The sequence below is a fragment of the Pteropus vampyrus genome, unplaced genomic scaffold, assembly GCF_000151845.1.
Source record: "Pteropus vampyrus isolate Shadow unplaced genomic scaffold, Pvam_2.0 Scaffold189, whole genome shotgun sequence".
Lineage (NCBI taxonomy): Eukaryota > Metazoa > Chordata > Mammalia > Chiroptera > Pteropodidae > Pteropus > Pteropus vampyrus.
The window spans coordinates 711,109-726,149 of record NW_011888970.1 but is presented as its reverse complement, the minus strand read 5'-3'; the positions used below and the strand labels follow the sequence as shown (position 1 = coordinate 726,149).

The following is a 15,041-nucleotide window of genomic DNA, read 5'->3' as shown; positions in this document are numbered from 1 at the left end:
CGTCTGCTGGCATAGCCGCCCCACGCCAGGGGGCAGGGCGCACGCTCGTTCTCGGCTGCCCCCGGTGCCTGGCACACAGCAGTGCTCAGTGAGTGGCAGACGAACGGGCAGACGTGCGCCAGCTCTGCCCACCGGGCGCACTGCCCTCCATGAGGGCCAGCTCCTTCTGGGCCCTTCCAGGGCTGGGGTGTGCGGCCGCTCTCTGGTCCCAAGAAGCAAACACCCGGTCGCACCCGACACCTGGCAGCCCTGCAAGCTGGATCGCCTTCGTGCGGTCCCTGTCCCTTTGTGCAGTCGCAGCCCCGTCCCCAGAAGGGTCAAAGGTGTGCTGTCCCGGCCGAGTGTCCGGCAGCGGGGCCCCTCACACCACCGTCTCCCCACCAGGCCAGCAGCCCCCAGGACCTCCGCCTCTTCTACGAGAAGAACAAGACCCTGGTGCCCACGTGAGTGCCCCTGCCCGTCCCCTCCCCCATCCCCGCTCCGCGGGGCCCAGGCTGACCACGTCCCGACCCCCGCAGCATCCCCCGGGAGACGTCCGCTGCGCTGCGACAGCTGCTCCTGGCCCTGCTGCAGCGCAACCACAGCGACCGCATGGACTTCGGTGAGCGCCGCCGGCCCCGCCCCCGAGGGCCCTCCGGGTGGGGGCGGGTGGGTCCCGGGGCTGCAGCTCCTTCCCAGCAGCACAGGCGGTGGACCCCAGCTCTGCAGTGCGAAGCTCTGCTGGGAGCAGCACGTGGGCGGGGCCAGGGGGGGCCAGCCGTATTTGGGGGCCACCCGCTGGGGCTCGGTGCCCCCTGAGGCCTCGCCCCTCACCCTCCCTCCTGCAGATGAGTTTTTCCACCACCCCTTCCTCGATGCCAGCGGCTCCGTGAAGAAGTGTGAGTCCCCACGGGCCGGGGCCTTCCCAGGAGGGCGGTCCTGGGGTGAGGGCTGCCCCCGCCACAGTCCCCAGGTCCCTGACCCGCCCGTGCCCGCAGCCCCGCCCGTGCCCGTGCCCTCACGCCCCAGCTCGGGCTCCGGCAGCAGCTCCAGCAGCAGCCCTACCTCGCACCTGGCCTCGCCACCGGTGAGTGCCCGCTGGGGCCAGGCCGCGTGCCTGTCCCTTGGGTTGGGAGTGTGCGGACACCCTCCCTACCTGGGCCGGCTCTCAGTGGCCCCTACTGTGACCCGCAGTCGCTGGGCGAGATGCAGCAGCAGCTGCAGAAGACGCTGACCTCCCCGGCCGAAGCCGCCGGCTTCCTGCAGGGCTCCCGCGACTCCGGTGGCAGCAGCAAGGACTCGTCCTGTGACACCGACGACTTCGTCATGGTCCCAGCCCAGTTTCCAGGTGCGTGCGGCAGACGTGCCTGGGGGACCCCGTGTGTACGTGGTCGCAGGCCTGTCTCCACCCACAGGCCTTCGTGGGGGCTCCTGGGAGCTTCCACATGGCAGCCCGCCTGCGAGTCCCTCCTGTGGTCAGCAGGTGGTCCGTGGGCCTGGGCCTGCCCTCCCCCGCCCCGCCCAGCCTACTTGTCCTCGGCGCACCCTCCACAGCCCTACCCGTCGCCTCCCCTCAGCTGCTGGAAGCCCCCCCAGTACTAGCCCCAGGGGTGTTCAGACCCCCGGGGTGGGCCCGGCGCTCCCAGAGCCCCGTCCTGGGGTCCTCAGTGCCCCTCGTGGCCCTGGACACTGACACTGCCTCTTGCTGTCCCTGGCCACCCGAGACCCCTGGGCCAGTGCTGGGTCGGAGTGTGTCAGCTCGGCTCAGGCAGGGAGGAGAGGCCTGCCCTGGCGTCGGGCAGCATGAGGAGGACGGTGGGAAGACGGACCAGCTGTGGGGTCCGGACCCTGGACCAGGGTCGGGCTCAGACCCGAGCTCTGGACACTTGGCCTGCAGCAGGCCAAAGGCTGGGGGAGGTGGAGGATTCCAGGGGGTCCCTTGAGAACCCTAATATCCAGACAGGCAGAGGGAGTTCCCAGTATGAGTGGTAGAGGTGGGCACACGAGAGTGCTGTCCCCCGGCCCCCCGGGCAGCAGCACCCTTGCCTCCCAAAGCTGCCCTGCCAGCAGCCCCACCCTGTGTCTGGGTCTCACGTGGAGCCATCAGGGAGCCTCAGTGGGTGAGGTGGCCTGCGAGGGCAGAGTGGACACTGGTCCCGATTTGAGAGATGCTCGGGCCCAGCTTTGCTTGTTTCTTGTCTGCAGGGGACCTGGTGGCCGAAGCAGCCGGTGGCAAGCCCCCGCCGGACAGCCTGATGTGCAGTGGGTAAGCTCGCCCCGAGCCCCCTTGCCGCGGGGAGGGCCGTGCTGGCTCAGAGCGGCTCTCCAGCCACGCCTCAGGGCCAGCAATTCGGGAAGGGCTAGGCCGCTGTGCCAGGTGCAGGGCGGGCCCCAGGGAGGGGCCAGGGTCTGTACCCACGTTAGGCTGCCTGTCTGCTTTGTTCCCCCCAGGAGCTCGCTAGTGGCCTCGGCTGGCCTGGAGAGCCACGGCCGGACACCGTCTCCGTCCCCACCCTGTAGCAGCTCCCCCAGCCCCTCTGGGTGAGCACGGACCTGGGCCCGGAAGGTTGCGAGTGGGTCCGGAGCCAGACTTAGGGCTCCCCCAGCCCTGAGTCAGCCATGCAGGTGGCATTTGTGTCCAGAAGCCCTGTCTTCATTTGGGCCTGGTAGGACACCGGGCTCCTTGTGGGTGGCCCAGCAGACAGGACCGGGCTGGAAAGAAGTATTCCAGGGGGTGGGTGGCTGCGGGAACCGTCGGTGACCAGCACTGCCAGTACCCTTGGGCCTGCAGGCTGGGTGGGCATGGGCTCCCAGAGTGGGCAGAAGCTGGCTCAGCCTTGCTGGCCTCTGCCCCACCTCCTACAGTGTGTCCCATGGCAGGTCCCAACCAGAAGCTGCCTGGGCACGGACAGTGGCAGGGGCGGGGTGCGAGCAGTCCCTGTGCCTGGACGGCAGCGGCGCTGGGCGTGTGAGGCTCAGCCCGGCGCCAGCTCTCCAGTGACACCTTCCATCCGCCGTGTCCCGACCCACACAGGCGGGCCGGCCCGTTCTCCAGCAGCAGGTGCGGTGCGTCCGTGCCCATCCCAGTGCCCACGCAGGTGCGGAACTACCAGCGCATCGAGCAGAACCTGCAGTCGCCCACCCTGTACCAGACCCCACGGTGAGTACGGCACCGCGGTGGCACCCTTGCCGCCCCTCAGGCTGCACTGAGTCAGCACCGCTGTTCACTGGGCAGCCCGGGCGTGCAGGCGGATGGCAGCTTTCCGGCAGATGTCAGTATCGTGTCTTGAGTTACAAAACTGTATTGATTTTGGCAAATTTCAACAGACAGAAATAAACGAGAGAAGCGGGCACCTTCTTGTGACTCATAGAAGGCCCCGTGGGCTAGAGGTTATCGACTCCGGGCCTGAGGGTGGCAGGGAGGACACTGGGGCCCCCCACCCCATCATTGTCGTGCCAGCGGCAGGGTGAAGGGATGAGCCGCTGGGCGTGGCCGGGGCCTCACTCCCTGCTGCCGCTCGTGTCCCCAGGTCCTCCGCCATCCGCAGGTCAGACAGCACCAGCCCCCTGGGCTTCGCACGGGCCAGTCCGTCGCCCCCATCCCATGCCGAGCCTGGAGCCACGCTGGCCCGGAAACTGTCCCTGGGTGGAGGCCGGCCCTACACACCGTTTCCACAAGGTGAGCTGGAGCGCAGCCTCTGAACCAGGGCCGGACGGGGCGTCTCCACACGGTGGGGGAGCCCTCTCCATCTGGGGTGTTGATCTTGGCATATCCTTTCCCCTAAGTTGGAACTATCCCCGAGCGGCTTGGCTGGAGCGGGGTGCCCTCCCCCCAAGGCGCTGAGATGCGGGCTGGCAGGTCCCCTCGTCCAGGTAGGTGCAGCCCTGGCCCCTGGGGCATGAGCATGGTGGACCTGGGGAGTGGTGCGGAAGCCCCACCAGCCGCCCACGCTTGGGGTGGGGAGGCGTTCCTGTTCCCAGGGCCTTCATTCCTCACAAGTAGGAGGGTCGGAAATCCTGTGGGACCGACTGGGATTCCAGTCCACGCTGCGTGATGTTGGGCCGGTGTTCCTCTGTGCCTGTCTCCTCGGGCGCGTGGTAGAGCATAGGGACACTACTGCACGGGTGGCCGTGAGCTTACAGAGCGTAAGGAGCAGGCGTGGAGCCTCCGTACGCGCTCCTGGTTGGTGGCATGTGGGCTGGGCAGACGGTGACCGGCTGCGCTGTCCCATCCTAGGCTCCTCCGTGCCCGAGCACTCTCCCCACACCACGGGGCTGGGCTGCCGCCTGCACAGTGCCCCCAACCTGTCTGACCTGCACGTCATCCGCCCCAAGCTGCCCAAGCCTCCGACAGACCCACTGGGGGCTGCGTTCAGCCACCCGCAGGCCAGCCCCCCACCGCCGCCCCACGGGCTGCAGTCTTGCCGGCCCCTGCGTGGTTCGCCCAAGCTGCCCGACTTTCTGCAGCGGAACCCCCTCCCCCCGATCCTGGGCTCCCCCACCAAGGTAACCGAAGTAACGCCCCAGAGTTCCCCAGTGGGTGGGGGTGCCCCCCGGAAGAGAGAGCTCGCACTGAATGTCCGTGTGCCCACCCCTGCTTGGCCACCCAGCCCTTTGCCTACAGGGTTTCCATGGGACGTGGGGGCCCCTAAAAACCAGAAGCGGCCCGGTTAATGCCAAGACCTTTTGTACTGGCTCCACGAGCCTCGCTGCCTCATGGTCCTGTGGCAGAGACGGTGTGGCTCCGAGCCCAGGAAGCGTGCGGACCCTGGTCCAGTGTCCAGGCTGGAAGTTGTGTAGTCCGTCCCCCGGGGTCAGTTTTCCTGTCCGTGAAACGGCCAGAAGCTGTAGCCACCTCCTGGTGTACAGGGCACGTGTGCACGTAGCACCGTCCTCCAGCGTGGTGCTGGTGGCCACATGTAGGTCTCCTGCCTCTGCCAAGAGCGCGGGGTCGTGGAAGTTTGGGACCCTGTGGCTGGGGTCTGGCAGACGCAGGCCAGTGCGGCCCAGCCGCCGGGGTGTTCACGGTGGCATGGGGGGCCCAGTCTGGGGCCGCCCTCAGCACCCCACTTCCCTCCTAGGCCACGCCTGCGTTTGACTTTCCCAAGACCCCCAGCTCCCAGAGCTTGCTGAGCCTCCTGGCCCGGCAGGGCGTGGTCATGACACCCCCTCGGAACCGGACGTTGCCTGACCTCTCAGAGGCAGGTCCTTTCCCGGGCCTGGGCCCTGGCCTGCGCCCCACAGAGGACACCAAGGGCCCCTTTGGCAGGTGAGTGTGCAGGACCCAGGGGTGTTGGTCATCTGCTCCCACCTGCAGTCTGGAGTGGGGTGGGCCTCTGGTGGGAGCCTGGCCTGTACCCCACTGAGCCTCAATCTGCTTGTCTGTTTGAGGGGTGACAGTGCTTGCTGTGTGCGTGCCTGGCGGTCGGCAAGCACTGGTAAGGCTGGTCATGGCGGCAGGCCCGCCTCCGGCAGTACAGCCCGGCGCCCACCCAAGTGGCTCAGCCAGCCCCTCCCCTCACCCTGCAGGTCCCTCAGCACCGGCCGCCTCACCGACCTGCTCCTTAAGGCCGCCTTTGGGACACAGGCCCCTGATTCGAGCAGCATGGACAGCCTGCATGAGAAGCCCATGGAAGTCGGTGTGTGGTGGGGCCCGCGGGGGCGGTGGGGCGGGGCCAGAGGCCCTGAGCCCCCCTCTCCGTCTCACAGTGCCCCCTGCTGGCTCTGCAGGGAACCTGCAGCCAGGAGCCCGGGCTGGGGGCGCCAGCAGCCCCTCCCCTGTGGTGTTCACCGTGGGCTCGCCCCCCAGCGGGGCCACGCCACCCCAGGGGCCCCGCACCAGGATGTTCTCAGGTGAGGACTGCCACAGCGTCCCTTGCAGGTGGTTCGATGCTGGCCCGCCAAGACACCAGCTGCCCTTGTGGGGTCAGAGGCTCTGGGCTTGAGGCCCCAGGCTCAGCACCGGCCACACAAACAGGCCCCACAGCACAGCCTCTAGGCGTGAAGGTCCTGTGAAAGCGCGGGGGGCGGGCTAGGGGACCCCGGGAGGGGCGAGGCCTCCACTTGTGAGGAGAAGGATGTAAACTGAGGCCCAGCCGGCCAGAGGGGGCGGGGACAGGGTTTTGTGTCACCGAGTGGCTCTTAGGAACATGAGAGCACATCCTGAATTGGGGGCCTCTCCACAGTGGGCTCCTCCAGCTCACTCAGCTCGGCCGGCTCCGCCTCTGCCCGCCACCTGGTGCCTGGGGCAGGCAGCGAGGCCGCCCCCGAGGTCCTGGCCCCTGGGCACTGCTGCAGCTTTGCGGACCCCGTCACCGCCAACCTGGAGGGGGCTGTGACCTTCGAGGCCCCTGACCTCCCGGAGGAGACTCTCATGGAGGTGAGCGGGGCTGGGGACGGGCTGGAGTGCCTGAGCCTCCCTGCAGGGCTGGCGGGTGTTGGGCACGGGCTCTGAGGGGGAGGGGGCCTCTGCGGGTCTGTGGCCCCTGGAGCCTTCTGACCACACCGAGGCCTGGCGCCACAGCAAGAGCACACGGAGATCCTGCACGGCTTGCGCTTCACACTCGCCTTCGTCCAGCACGTCCTGGAGATCGCAGCCCTGAAGGGCAGCGCCAGCGAGGCGGCCGGGGGCCCGGAGTACCAGCTGCAGGAGAGCGTGGTGGCGGACCAGATCAGCCTGCTGAGCCGCGAGTGGGGGTGGGTGTGTCCGGGGGCCTGGGGAGGGGATCGGGTGGGGGCCTGGGCGGGGCCTCCCAGCCGCTGACACCTGCTGTCCTCCAGCTTCGCAGAGCAGCTAGTGCTTTACCTGAAGGTGGCCGAGCTGCTGTCCTCAGGCCTGCAGACCGCCATTGACCAGATCCGGGCTGGCAAGCTCTGCCTGTCGTCCACTGTGAAGCAGGGTGAGTGGGCTCCGCAGACCCGGGAGCAGCGAGGCGGGAGGCCGTGAGCTCAGGGAGGGATAGGTGACCGCGGGGAGAGTCTGAGGCGTGGAGCGGTGAGGAGGCCGCCTGGAGCGGGCCCCGCCCTGGGGGAAAGCGGCAGGGGCTCGGGGCACAGGAGGGCCCCGCGCGTGTGGTGGAGCTGACGGCCGCCCCCGCAGTGGTGCGGAAGCTGAACGAGCTGTACAAGGCCAGCGTGCTGTCGTGCCAAGGCCTGAGCCTGCGGCTGCAGCGCTTCCTCCTGGACAAGCAGCGGCTCCTGGACCGCATCCAGAGTGTCACTGCGGAGAAGCTCATCTTCAGCCACGCCGTGCACACGGTAGGCGGCGACACGGCCGCACTGGGGCGAGCAGTCACAGCACGCAACCCCCCGGCCAACAGACAGACGGCACACAGGCCCCTCAGCCCAGCAGGCTCCCCAGCCCAGGTGCAGCCCCGGCCACACCCTCCCAGAGACCCAGCTTTCCCCACCAGCTAAATGAGAAGCCAGGCAGCTCCAGAAGGGGCCGAGGCCGGCCCCTCAGTGCGCTGCTACCGAGGTTTTGGGGTCCTTCCGCCCAAGAGCTGCCCCCGAGTCAGTGCCTGTCCCTGCCGGTTTTCATCTGCATAGTTGAAATGCACACCCAATAAAAGTTCAGGAGAGTCGCTCTCCTCTGCTGGGGCGCCACAGACCACGGGCAGTGGGGGTGGCTGCAGGTCGGTCCTGGAATCCTTGGCTGCCCTTCGCCCATAGAAGTCAGTTTGGACCCCTGCGTGACGCAGGCGGGGCCTGACGCCCACGTGACCCGCGCAGGTGCAGTCGGCCGCCCTGGACGAGATGTTCCACCGGCGGGAGGACTGCGTCCAGCGCTACCACAAGGCCCTGCTGCTCATGGAGGGGCTGCAGCGGCTGCTGGCGGACCAGGCCGACGTGGAGAACGTTGCCAAGTGTAAGTGGCACCCCGCCCTCGTGGGGGAAGGGCAGTGGGCAGCGCCTCACGCACCCTCCCGCCCACAGGCAAACTGTGCATCGAGCGGAGACTCTCAGCCCTGCTGACCGGCTCCTGCGCCTGACCGCCAGTGCCCGGCCTGCACGCCCAAGGGCCGGACCTCCTCTACTGACCCGTGGGTGGGACCGCGTGCTGGCCAGGTGGGAAGGGACAGTCCTACAGCCTGGGCCCTGCTCCAGTGCCTGGCAAGGACCGTGTTTCCGCCCAGTGTCCAGAGTCAGGTCTCCAGCCACCTCTCCGTTTTCCCGGCTCTGGCTGGCGTTGGGCTTCAGGACACTGGAAGGCCTGCCCAGAACCTCAGCCCAGGCCGGTCCCCCGCTGCCTCGAGGGCAGGCAGGGACTTGTGGGCTTCCCCCTATCCCAGCTAGACCCAGAGCAGCCCCGCTAAGGACAAGCCGGGGCCCACTCAAGCCAAAGCTGCCAGACCTGCCCAAGGGCCCCACCCAGAAGAAGGCGCAGGCCCGGATCCCTCCCCTTCCCCAAGACCACCACTCAGCTTTGTGAATCACCGAGCACTTTATGCAGGCGGCCTGGCGCCGGGGCTGCCCGCTCAGCCCCGGTGTCGCACCAGCGGCACGTGTGCGCATCCGTGCACAGATGTGCACATGCAAACCCCCTGTGCGCGCGCACTGTGCCTGCTGCCCGGGGCCACCCTCGGGAGACACAGCCGTCTTATTTAAATGTTCTCTTAGGGACGCGCAGTATGAAGCACCGAGCTCTCTAGACCCAGGACGGACGTGGCAGTCTTTCACACTTTACTCCTAAATGTGTCTTATTCTTCTGCAGCTGTTTCTTTTTGTTGTTGTTGTTGTTGTTTTTTGTTTTTTTTTTTTTTTTAGGAGGAAACGGGTTGGTTTTTTGGGGGTTTTTTTTTTGGAAGGTTGGTTGGGGGCCGGGTTGGGCCGTTCGGTTCGGGGGGCCTTGGGGGGGGGGTGGGGCGTTGGGCTGTTGTGCCTGCGTGTGTCCAGCTGGCCTGCCATCCTGCCCTGTTAGGGCAGCCAGACCCCTTCTGCCCGCTCCCCACCTGAAGACAGTGGGCAGGTGAGGGAGGAGAGTGTTTTGTGCAAAAACCTTCCATCCAGTTTCATAGTAGGTTTACAGTAGGTTTTGATGTCAGATTCTCCCCAGCCAGCTCCTGGCTGCCATCGACGGGGTCAGAGAGAGGCCCACTTCAGGGTTCCAGAGGGGCCATCCCAGTCTGCCCAGCTCTGCCTAGCTGTACCCCCGAAAGTGCAGAGGACCCGGGTGAGTTCAGGCTTCCGGCCAGGGTTTAAGGTCTACAACACAGACCCAGACAGATCTACACGTTTCTTTCTTTGTAATACTTGAAATACTGCCCTGTGCTTGGGCTTAGACGAAGAAGCCCTGTGGACTCTTTGCTCATCACCCGGTGACTTGACTTCTTCCTTGCTGCACGGAACATTTTCCTATTTATTGCTTTATGGTCGGCTTGAGTCCAGGGCCGCCAGGAGGCTGGCTCCACAGGAGGGGCCTCGAGCAGCTTCCCAGTCCCTCATGTAGTGACAGCCGGCTATGCCATGTGCCCAGGGCAGGTCTGGGGCCCCAGCCTCCTGGTGTGTGCTGCCAGCCAATCCTACTCTCAACGACACAGCACTCGACCCTCGATCTACTTTAAAAGGAATTTTGTGTGATTCCCCCACCTCCATTGTGTTAAATTGTGTCATATCAATTTAAGGAAATAAACCTTTGGAATTGTTGAGGCGGTGTTACTGATGATGCTTTTGTCACTTTCTCTGGTCTCTTGTCACCTGCTTTCTCACCCCCGTCCCCAGCATCTTGTAGCAGCACCTGGAGTTTGACTCTGTGCACGCAGTGTCCAGGCTCAGCTTAGGGAGCAAACCCCCAAAGCAAGGCTGGGGCTTTGTGGCTGTATTCCCCCGCCATGTCCCAGCAGAGTCTGCTTACCCAGACCTAGGGAGATGTCTGCCTCTCTCAGTTCTCCTGGGGATCACCTAAGGGGACTGTAGGTCATATGGCCACTCCTCGTTCGACTTACAAGGAACCAACACCAGGCTTGCCACAGTAGGCACACCACTTCTGTCCCCCCGACCCCTGCAATGCAGGAGGGGCTGTGCTTTCTCCACATCCTCACCAGCGCTGGTCAGTCTCTGTTTTTTATTTTGTTCTTGCTGTGGCATAATTCACGTGTCCATGGCGAGTGACCTTGAGCATCTTTTTGTGTGCTTGTTGGCCATTTCTAGATATTTTTTGGAGAAATGTCTATTCATGTCCTTCGGCCATATTTCAATTGGCTGGTTTCTCTTTTCCATGTTGAGTTGGAGGGTTTGCATTTTTTTTTCAACTACATAATATTTTTATAAGTTAAAAATAGCTCATTGAACTACCAGAACGGTTAACCGCAACATGAAATGAAAGTTCATGTAGAGGTAGCAGTAGAGGAAGTGGAAGGCGGGGCTCGGAAGGCCGGCTCCCTGCGGCCGGCTCCCTGCGGCCGGCTCCTGGCTCCCGGCTCCCGGCTCCCGGCTCCCAGCTCCCGGCCACAGCTCCAGTCCGGCTTCCTGAAGTGTGTGCATGCTCGACTCTGCAGACGGAAGGGCTGTGCCCGGTGCGGAGTGAGGCTGGTCTGCCCTTCCGCTCTGCGGGGTTGGGGCGGGGGGATGGCTCCTGCTATATTAGTAACAGGAAGAAATGCCCAAAGGGGATGAAGACAATCATGGCATTTTGTTGCTGAATTGATAGACCTTATTTTTACAGAAAAATCATGCAGAAAGTGCAGTTCCCATGCACCCCATTCTCCCGCCCCAGGCTCCCATTACAAACGCCTTACATTGGTGCGGTGGTTTGTTGTAATTGATGAACCTACACTGACCATCACAATCACCTAGAGTCCATACATTGGGGTCACTTGGTCACTTGGGGACATTCTGTGGGTTTGGACGAGCATGAATGACATGTATGTCATTACGGTGTCGTATAGAGTAGTTTCACTGCCCTACCTGTTCATTAGTCCACCCCGGTCCCTGCTCCTTTTCCTGTTCCCATAGTTCTGCTTTTTCCGGAATGTCACATAGCTGGAATCACACAGTACGGAGCCCTTTCAGAGGGCTTCTTTCACTTAGTAATATGCTTTCAAGGTTCCTCCATGTCTTTCCATGGCTTGGGAGCGCCTTTTTTTTTTTAGTGCCGGCTAGTATTCCACCATCTGGACGGACCACCTTTTACTTACCCACTCATCTTCTGAAGGACATCCAAGTGTTAGCAATTATGAACACATCTCCTATATACATCCCTGTGCAGAAGTCTGATGGTAAGGGGCGGGTCCAGGGATGCTGGGCCTGGGGAGACAGCAACCATGCGGGATGACCTTACAGTCCCTACGTGTTCCCAGCACGTTTATAGCGTGCCCAGGCCCGTGAGGGCCCCTCAGCCAGGAAAGTGGGCCCAGGCGCATTCCCAGCTCAAACTTTAGCCCCTGGGTGCCTGTCCCAACCCCACAGGCCTCAGACAGAGGTACAAGATCACCTGCTGTAGCTGGTGGGGTCAAGAAGGGAGCAGGTGTGGGGGTGCTCCATGTCTAAGGCGGAGGTGCTCTGTGAGAAAGTGGCCAGATGCTTTCTAACGCTGCTTAGCCACCTGAGCTCACCAGGTCACAGGTGACCTTGGCTTTCTTCACTCCAGGAACCTGGAGATGCCTCTTTCTTCCGTTCTGCAGAGGGGAGGGCTGTCCCGGGGGAGTCATTTAGTGCAAGTGAGCTCTTTCTCCACGAGGCCTGACGTGTGAGTTATAGGAGACATGTCGGCGCCCACTGACCCACTTTCTGCCTCTAGTTTGCCTGTCCTGAACATTTCACACGTGGAATCACAGCATGTGGCTTTCGCATCTGGCTCTGTTTCCTGGGCATCACGTTTTCCAGTTCACCCACCTTGCGGCGGGGGTCAGTGCTTCTGATGCGTCTTTCATGTGGCATTTATTACTTTATAACACACTATTATGGGACTGGTCGGTGTTGTCGTTATCCGTCTCCCTGGAGATGAATGCATTACCACGTGTAACCCGGGCAGAGCCGAGTGTTACTGTTAGCATGATTTATTCGGTCTAAGGAGCCGCGCGCAGCCGCATCCACAGTGTCTCCAACCAGCCCAGAGTCTGCGGCAGAGAAGCCCCGCCCCAACCGCGCCTTAAAACACGCCCCATTTCGCCCCAGCGCCAAGCCCCGCCCCGCCCACCCCGTCCCCGTGCCAAGCCCCGCCCCGCCCCGGACTTTTGTCCGCGCCCGGCCACCGTCCGGCCCCAGGCTCCACTTCCGCCTTCGCCCACGTGGTCCGGCGGGGGTTCAGTGCACCGCGCCGTGAGTGGGGCTGGTTGGGGACGTGCCCCTCTGGTCCCGACCAGGGTGGCCAGGGTCTCCCCGACTTCCTAGGGGAAGCCGGCCGGGAGGGGCGGGAGGACGAGGGGGAACTGGGGTGGTTAGAGGTCAGCCTGCGGGTTAGCCGCGGGCGGGGCTGGAGCGCGGTGGGTCCCAGGGAAAGTCAAGGGTCAGGAGGGGCGGGGCTAGGCGTCAGAGGCCCGGGGGAGGTCAGGGGTCAGGCGCGTGCCCCCCGCTACTCCGGCGGTGCATGGGGTTCCCCAGCCTGCGGGCGGCGGCCGGGGTCCTGCGGAGAGCTTGCGGACCGTGGACGCCGCTCCTGGGACGGCGCCCCTTCGGGTAATGACCGCGCCCTTGTCCCGGCCCGGGGTAGCTCGCGGGGCGCACGGCCTAGCCCCGATTCCCTAAGTGCTGTCCCTGCCCGGCGTCGCGGACTCTGAGACCAGCCCAGTGCCAGCCCGCAGCCGAGACTCCGCTCGGCTGTCAGCCCGGGGCGTGTGCCCCATGGTGCCGCCACCGTGTCACCCCAGCCCTGCCGCTTCTGTCTTGCTCACGCCGCGCCCGTCTTTCCAGTTTGCCCCCCATGGCCGGGAACGCGGAGTCCCCCGCTCCCGTGGGGGCCAGGCAGGAGCAGGACAAGAAGGTCCGGAGTGGGTGGCAGGGCGGAGCCAAGGTCTGGGAGGAAACCGAGCAGCAGGCCAAGAAGCTCAAGAGCAGCGCGGACGGGGAGCCGCGCAGGAAGCTGCCCAAGCGGAAGATCGTGCTGCTCGTGGCCTATTCGGGGAAAGGCTACCACGGCATGCAGGTGAGGGGCCTGGGCCCGCTCCGGCTTCCCGCGGGACCTCGGCGTGGCTTCGGTCGGGGCTTCGGAGTGATGATCGTCCAGTGCGGTGGCCTCAGGCAGCGGCAGGAAACCCACTTTTCCAAGTTTCTGGGTCCCATCTAGCAAGATTGGGCTTCGAATCCAAGCAGCTTTGACCCTGCTCCAGCCACGGAAGAGCCTGTGCTGGGGGCAGGGGGCGTGCCCGTGTCACCAAAGTGGTCAAGGGCCCAGCTCTGCCGCCGACCAGCCTTGTGGCCCTCGACATGGGATTGAAGCTTTTGCGGCCTCGGTTTCTTCCTCTTGAAATGGGGGTGATCACAGCACCGACCTCTTGGAGCAGGAAGATTCACTAGGTTTTCTGACGCTGCATGCTGCTCAGAGTCAGCAGTTAGGATTTGTCAGATCCCTTGGTGTGACCGTCTGGGCGGGCAGGCAGGCACTGTTAGAATTCTCTGCCCAGCCCACCAGTTTTTGACCCTTTTCTGAAGGGCGGAAGGGTTTAGGTCCCCCCAAATGCAGGTAACCTCTTGTTCCTTCTTGTAGTCAACTCTGTTTGAGTCAGCTGTCTTTAAGCCTGACTCACAATAAGAAATTCACTGCTGTGTACTAGGATTTAACTGAAACAAGTTTAAGAAAACGATGCTTCCACTTACACAGTTATAACTTTTACTCTGAATAATAGTAATACGATGTTTTGTGTCCCGTTTTATTTTTTTAAAAACGTGTGGGTTATACCTATGAAATTAACTTCGTGACCACAGGTAGATGTGACATTGGTTTGGAGAACACTGCTTCAGTGTGATGTGGCCCCAAGTGTTTGGAGGAATAGCCAGACGTGCCCCCCCACCCCCCGCCCGCCCGCTGCTCGTTGTGGGTGACTGAACTGAGTTTTTGAGGCTGGTTTTGATTACGTGCATTTTTGCCTTAGGCTCTGTCACAGGAAGGTTGAGACAATGTCCATCATCTTCCTTTTGCCTCAACTTCCCCATTAGGGAAATGGGGGTGTGGAGAGGGACAGTAGGTCCCAGGGCTGACAGGACAGACTGAGATTGTGGGAGGGCTGTTATCCGTGCTTGTTAATACCGTTTCTGTCACTTAAGCATTTGTGCCTTCCTGCTGAGTAATGGGGCTGGCCCAGTCGCAGTGGGGAGGCCGCGGACTGGAAAGGACTTCCCCACTGCAGCAAGTCCTGGTGTCGGGTCCTGCGGGCCCAGGATCATGCTGAGGGCCATCCGGCAGGGATGTCATCAGAGATGGTTCTGGAAGCAGTGGGCATCTTTATCCCTGCCACACATTCATACCAAGAAGTTGCACTGGCTCACGTGAGCCGAAGCGTTTAGGAAAAGCCGAGGATGTGGCGTGCAGCCCTGGCCGGCAGCGGCTTGGGTGGGTTCCTCCTCCAAGCCAGGGGCCTGCCTCCCTACAGCGATGGGGCGCCCTAGGGTCCTGAGGACGGGTGTCCCTCTGCTGCGGGTGCTACAGGCAACGGGGCACCAGTAGCAGCGGAGTGCTGGTCTCAGACCTGACCAGGAGGAGGAAACGGGACACCCAACTTAACTTGGCTGTTTCACGGGCTGCCGGGGGTGGGGAGTTTCTGGAGACCCGGGGTGCCGTCAGGTGCTTTCCTACTTCCCCTGGGAGGGGGCAGGCTACGGGGTCTCCCCACGGCCACGGTGTGGGTCCTGACTTGTGGGTAATGACTGAGCGACAAACCGTCGTTCTCTTTCCCCAGAGGAATGTGGGGTCCTCGCAGTTCAAGACCATCGAAGACGACCTGGTGTCCGCCCTGGTCCGGTCGGGCTGCATCCCTGAAAATCACGGAGAAGACATGCGGAAAATGTCCTTCCAGCGCTGCGCCCGCACGGACAAGGTAGGTGGGGCCTGGCCCCGCGCGTGCGCCGCGCTCTGCCGCCTTCGCGCCCGTGCAGCTTCACTGGCCGAGACGCGCACGAGCCCGCAGGCG

The 15,041-nt window shown here is 63.6% G+C and overlaps 2 protein-coding genes across 4 annotated transcripts in view; both read left to right on the top strand.

Moving 5' to 3' along the window:
- ULK1 (unc-51 like autophagy activating kinase 1) overlaps positions 1 to 9,624 on the top strand; it is a 27,778-nt gene extending 18,154 nt beyond the window's left edge. The window contains exons 9-28 of one of the 2 annotated variants that reach the window (XM_023537401.1): positions 385 to 443; positions 519 to 601; positions 828 to 878; positions 978 to 1,066; positions 1,174 to 1,327; positions 2,185 to 2,245; positions 2,431 to 2,520; positions 3,014 to 3,139; positions 3,510 to 3,658; positions 3,766 to 3,852; positions 4,217 to 4,485; positions 5,061 to 5,248; positions 5,509 to 5,618; positions 5,710 to 5,832; positions 6,165 to 6,358; positions 6,557 to 6,675; positions 6,760 to 6,878; positions 7,079 to 7,236; positions 7,711 to 7,846; positions 7,915 to 9,624. In XM_023537401.1, the coding sequence (XP_023393169.1) occupies positions 385 to 443; positions 519 to 601; positions 828 to 878; positions 978 to 1,066; positions 1,174 to 1,327; positions 2,185 to 2,245; positions 2,431 to 2,520; positions 3,014 to 3,139; positions 3,510 to 3,658; positions 3,766 to 3,852; positions 4,217 to 4,485; positions 5,061 to 5,248; positions 5,509 to 5,618; positions 5,710 to 5,832; positions 6,165 to 6,358; positions 6,557 to 6,675; positions 6,760 to 6,878; positions 7,079 to 7,236; positions 7,711 to 7,846; positions 7,915 to 7,970 (2,421 nt within the window). In that variant the 3' untranslated portion in view covers positions 7,971 to 9,624. Of the gene's footprint in view, positions 1 to 384; positions 444 to 518; positions 602 to 827; positions 879 to 977; positions 1,067 to 1,173; positions 1,328 to 2,184; positions 2,246 to 2,430; positions 2,521 to 3,013; positions 3,140 to 3,509; positions 3,659 to 3,765; positions 3,853 to 4,216; positions 4,486 to 5,060; positions 5,249 to 5,508; positions 5,619 to 5,709; positions 5,833 to 6,164; positions 6,359 to 6,502; positions 6,676 to 6,759; positions 6,879 to 7,078; positions 7,237 to 7,710; positions 7,847 to 7,914 lie in introns of both variants that reach the window. The other variant, XM_011371383.2, reaches the window with a different exon arrangement.
- Positions 9,625 to 12,155: 2,531 nt separating this feature from the next.
- PUS1 (pseudouridylate synthase 1) overlaps positions 12,156 to 15,041 on the top strand; it is a 10,535-nt gene continuing 7,649 nt past the window's right edge. Inside the window, exons 1-3 of one of the 2 annotated variants that reach the window (XM_023537400.1) lie at positions 12,156 to 12,237; positions 12,829 to 13,060; positions 14,811 to 14,948. In XM_023537400.1, the coding sequence (XP_023393168.1) occupies positions 12,839 to 13,060; positions 14,811 to 14,948 (360 nt within the window). In that variant the 5' untranslated portion in view covers positions 12,156 to 12,237; positions 12,829 to 12,838. The other variant, XM_011371381.2, reaches the window with a different exon arrangement.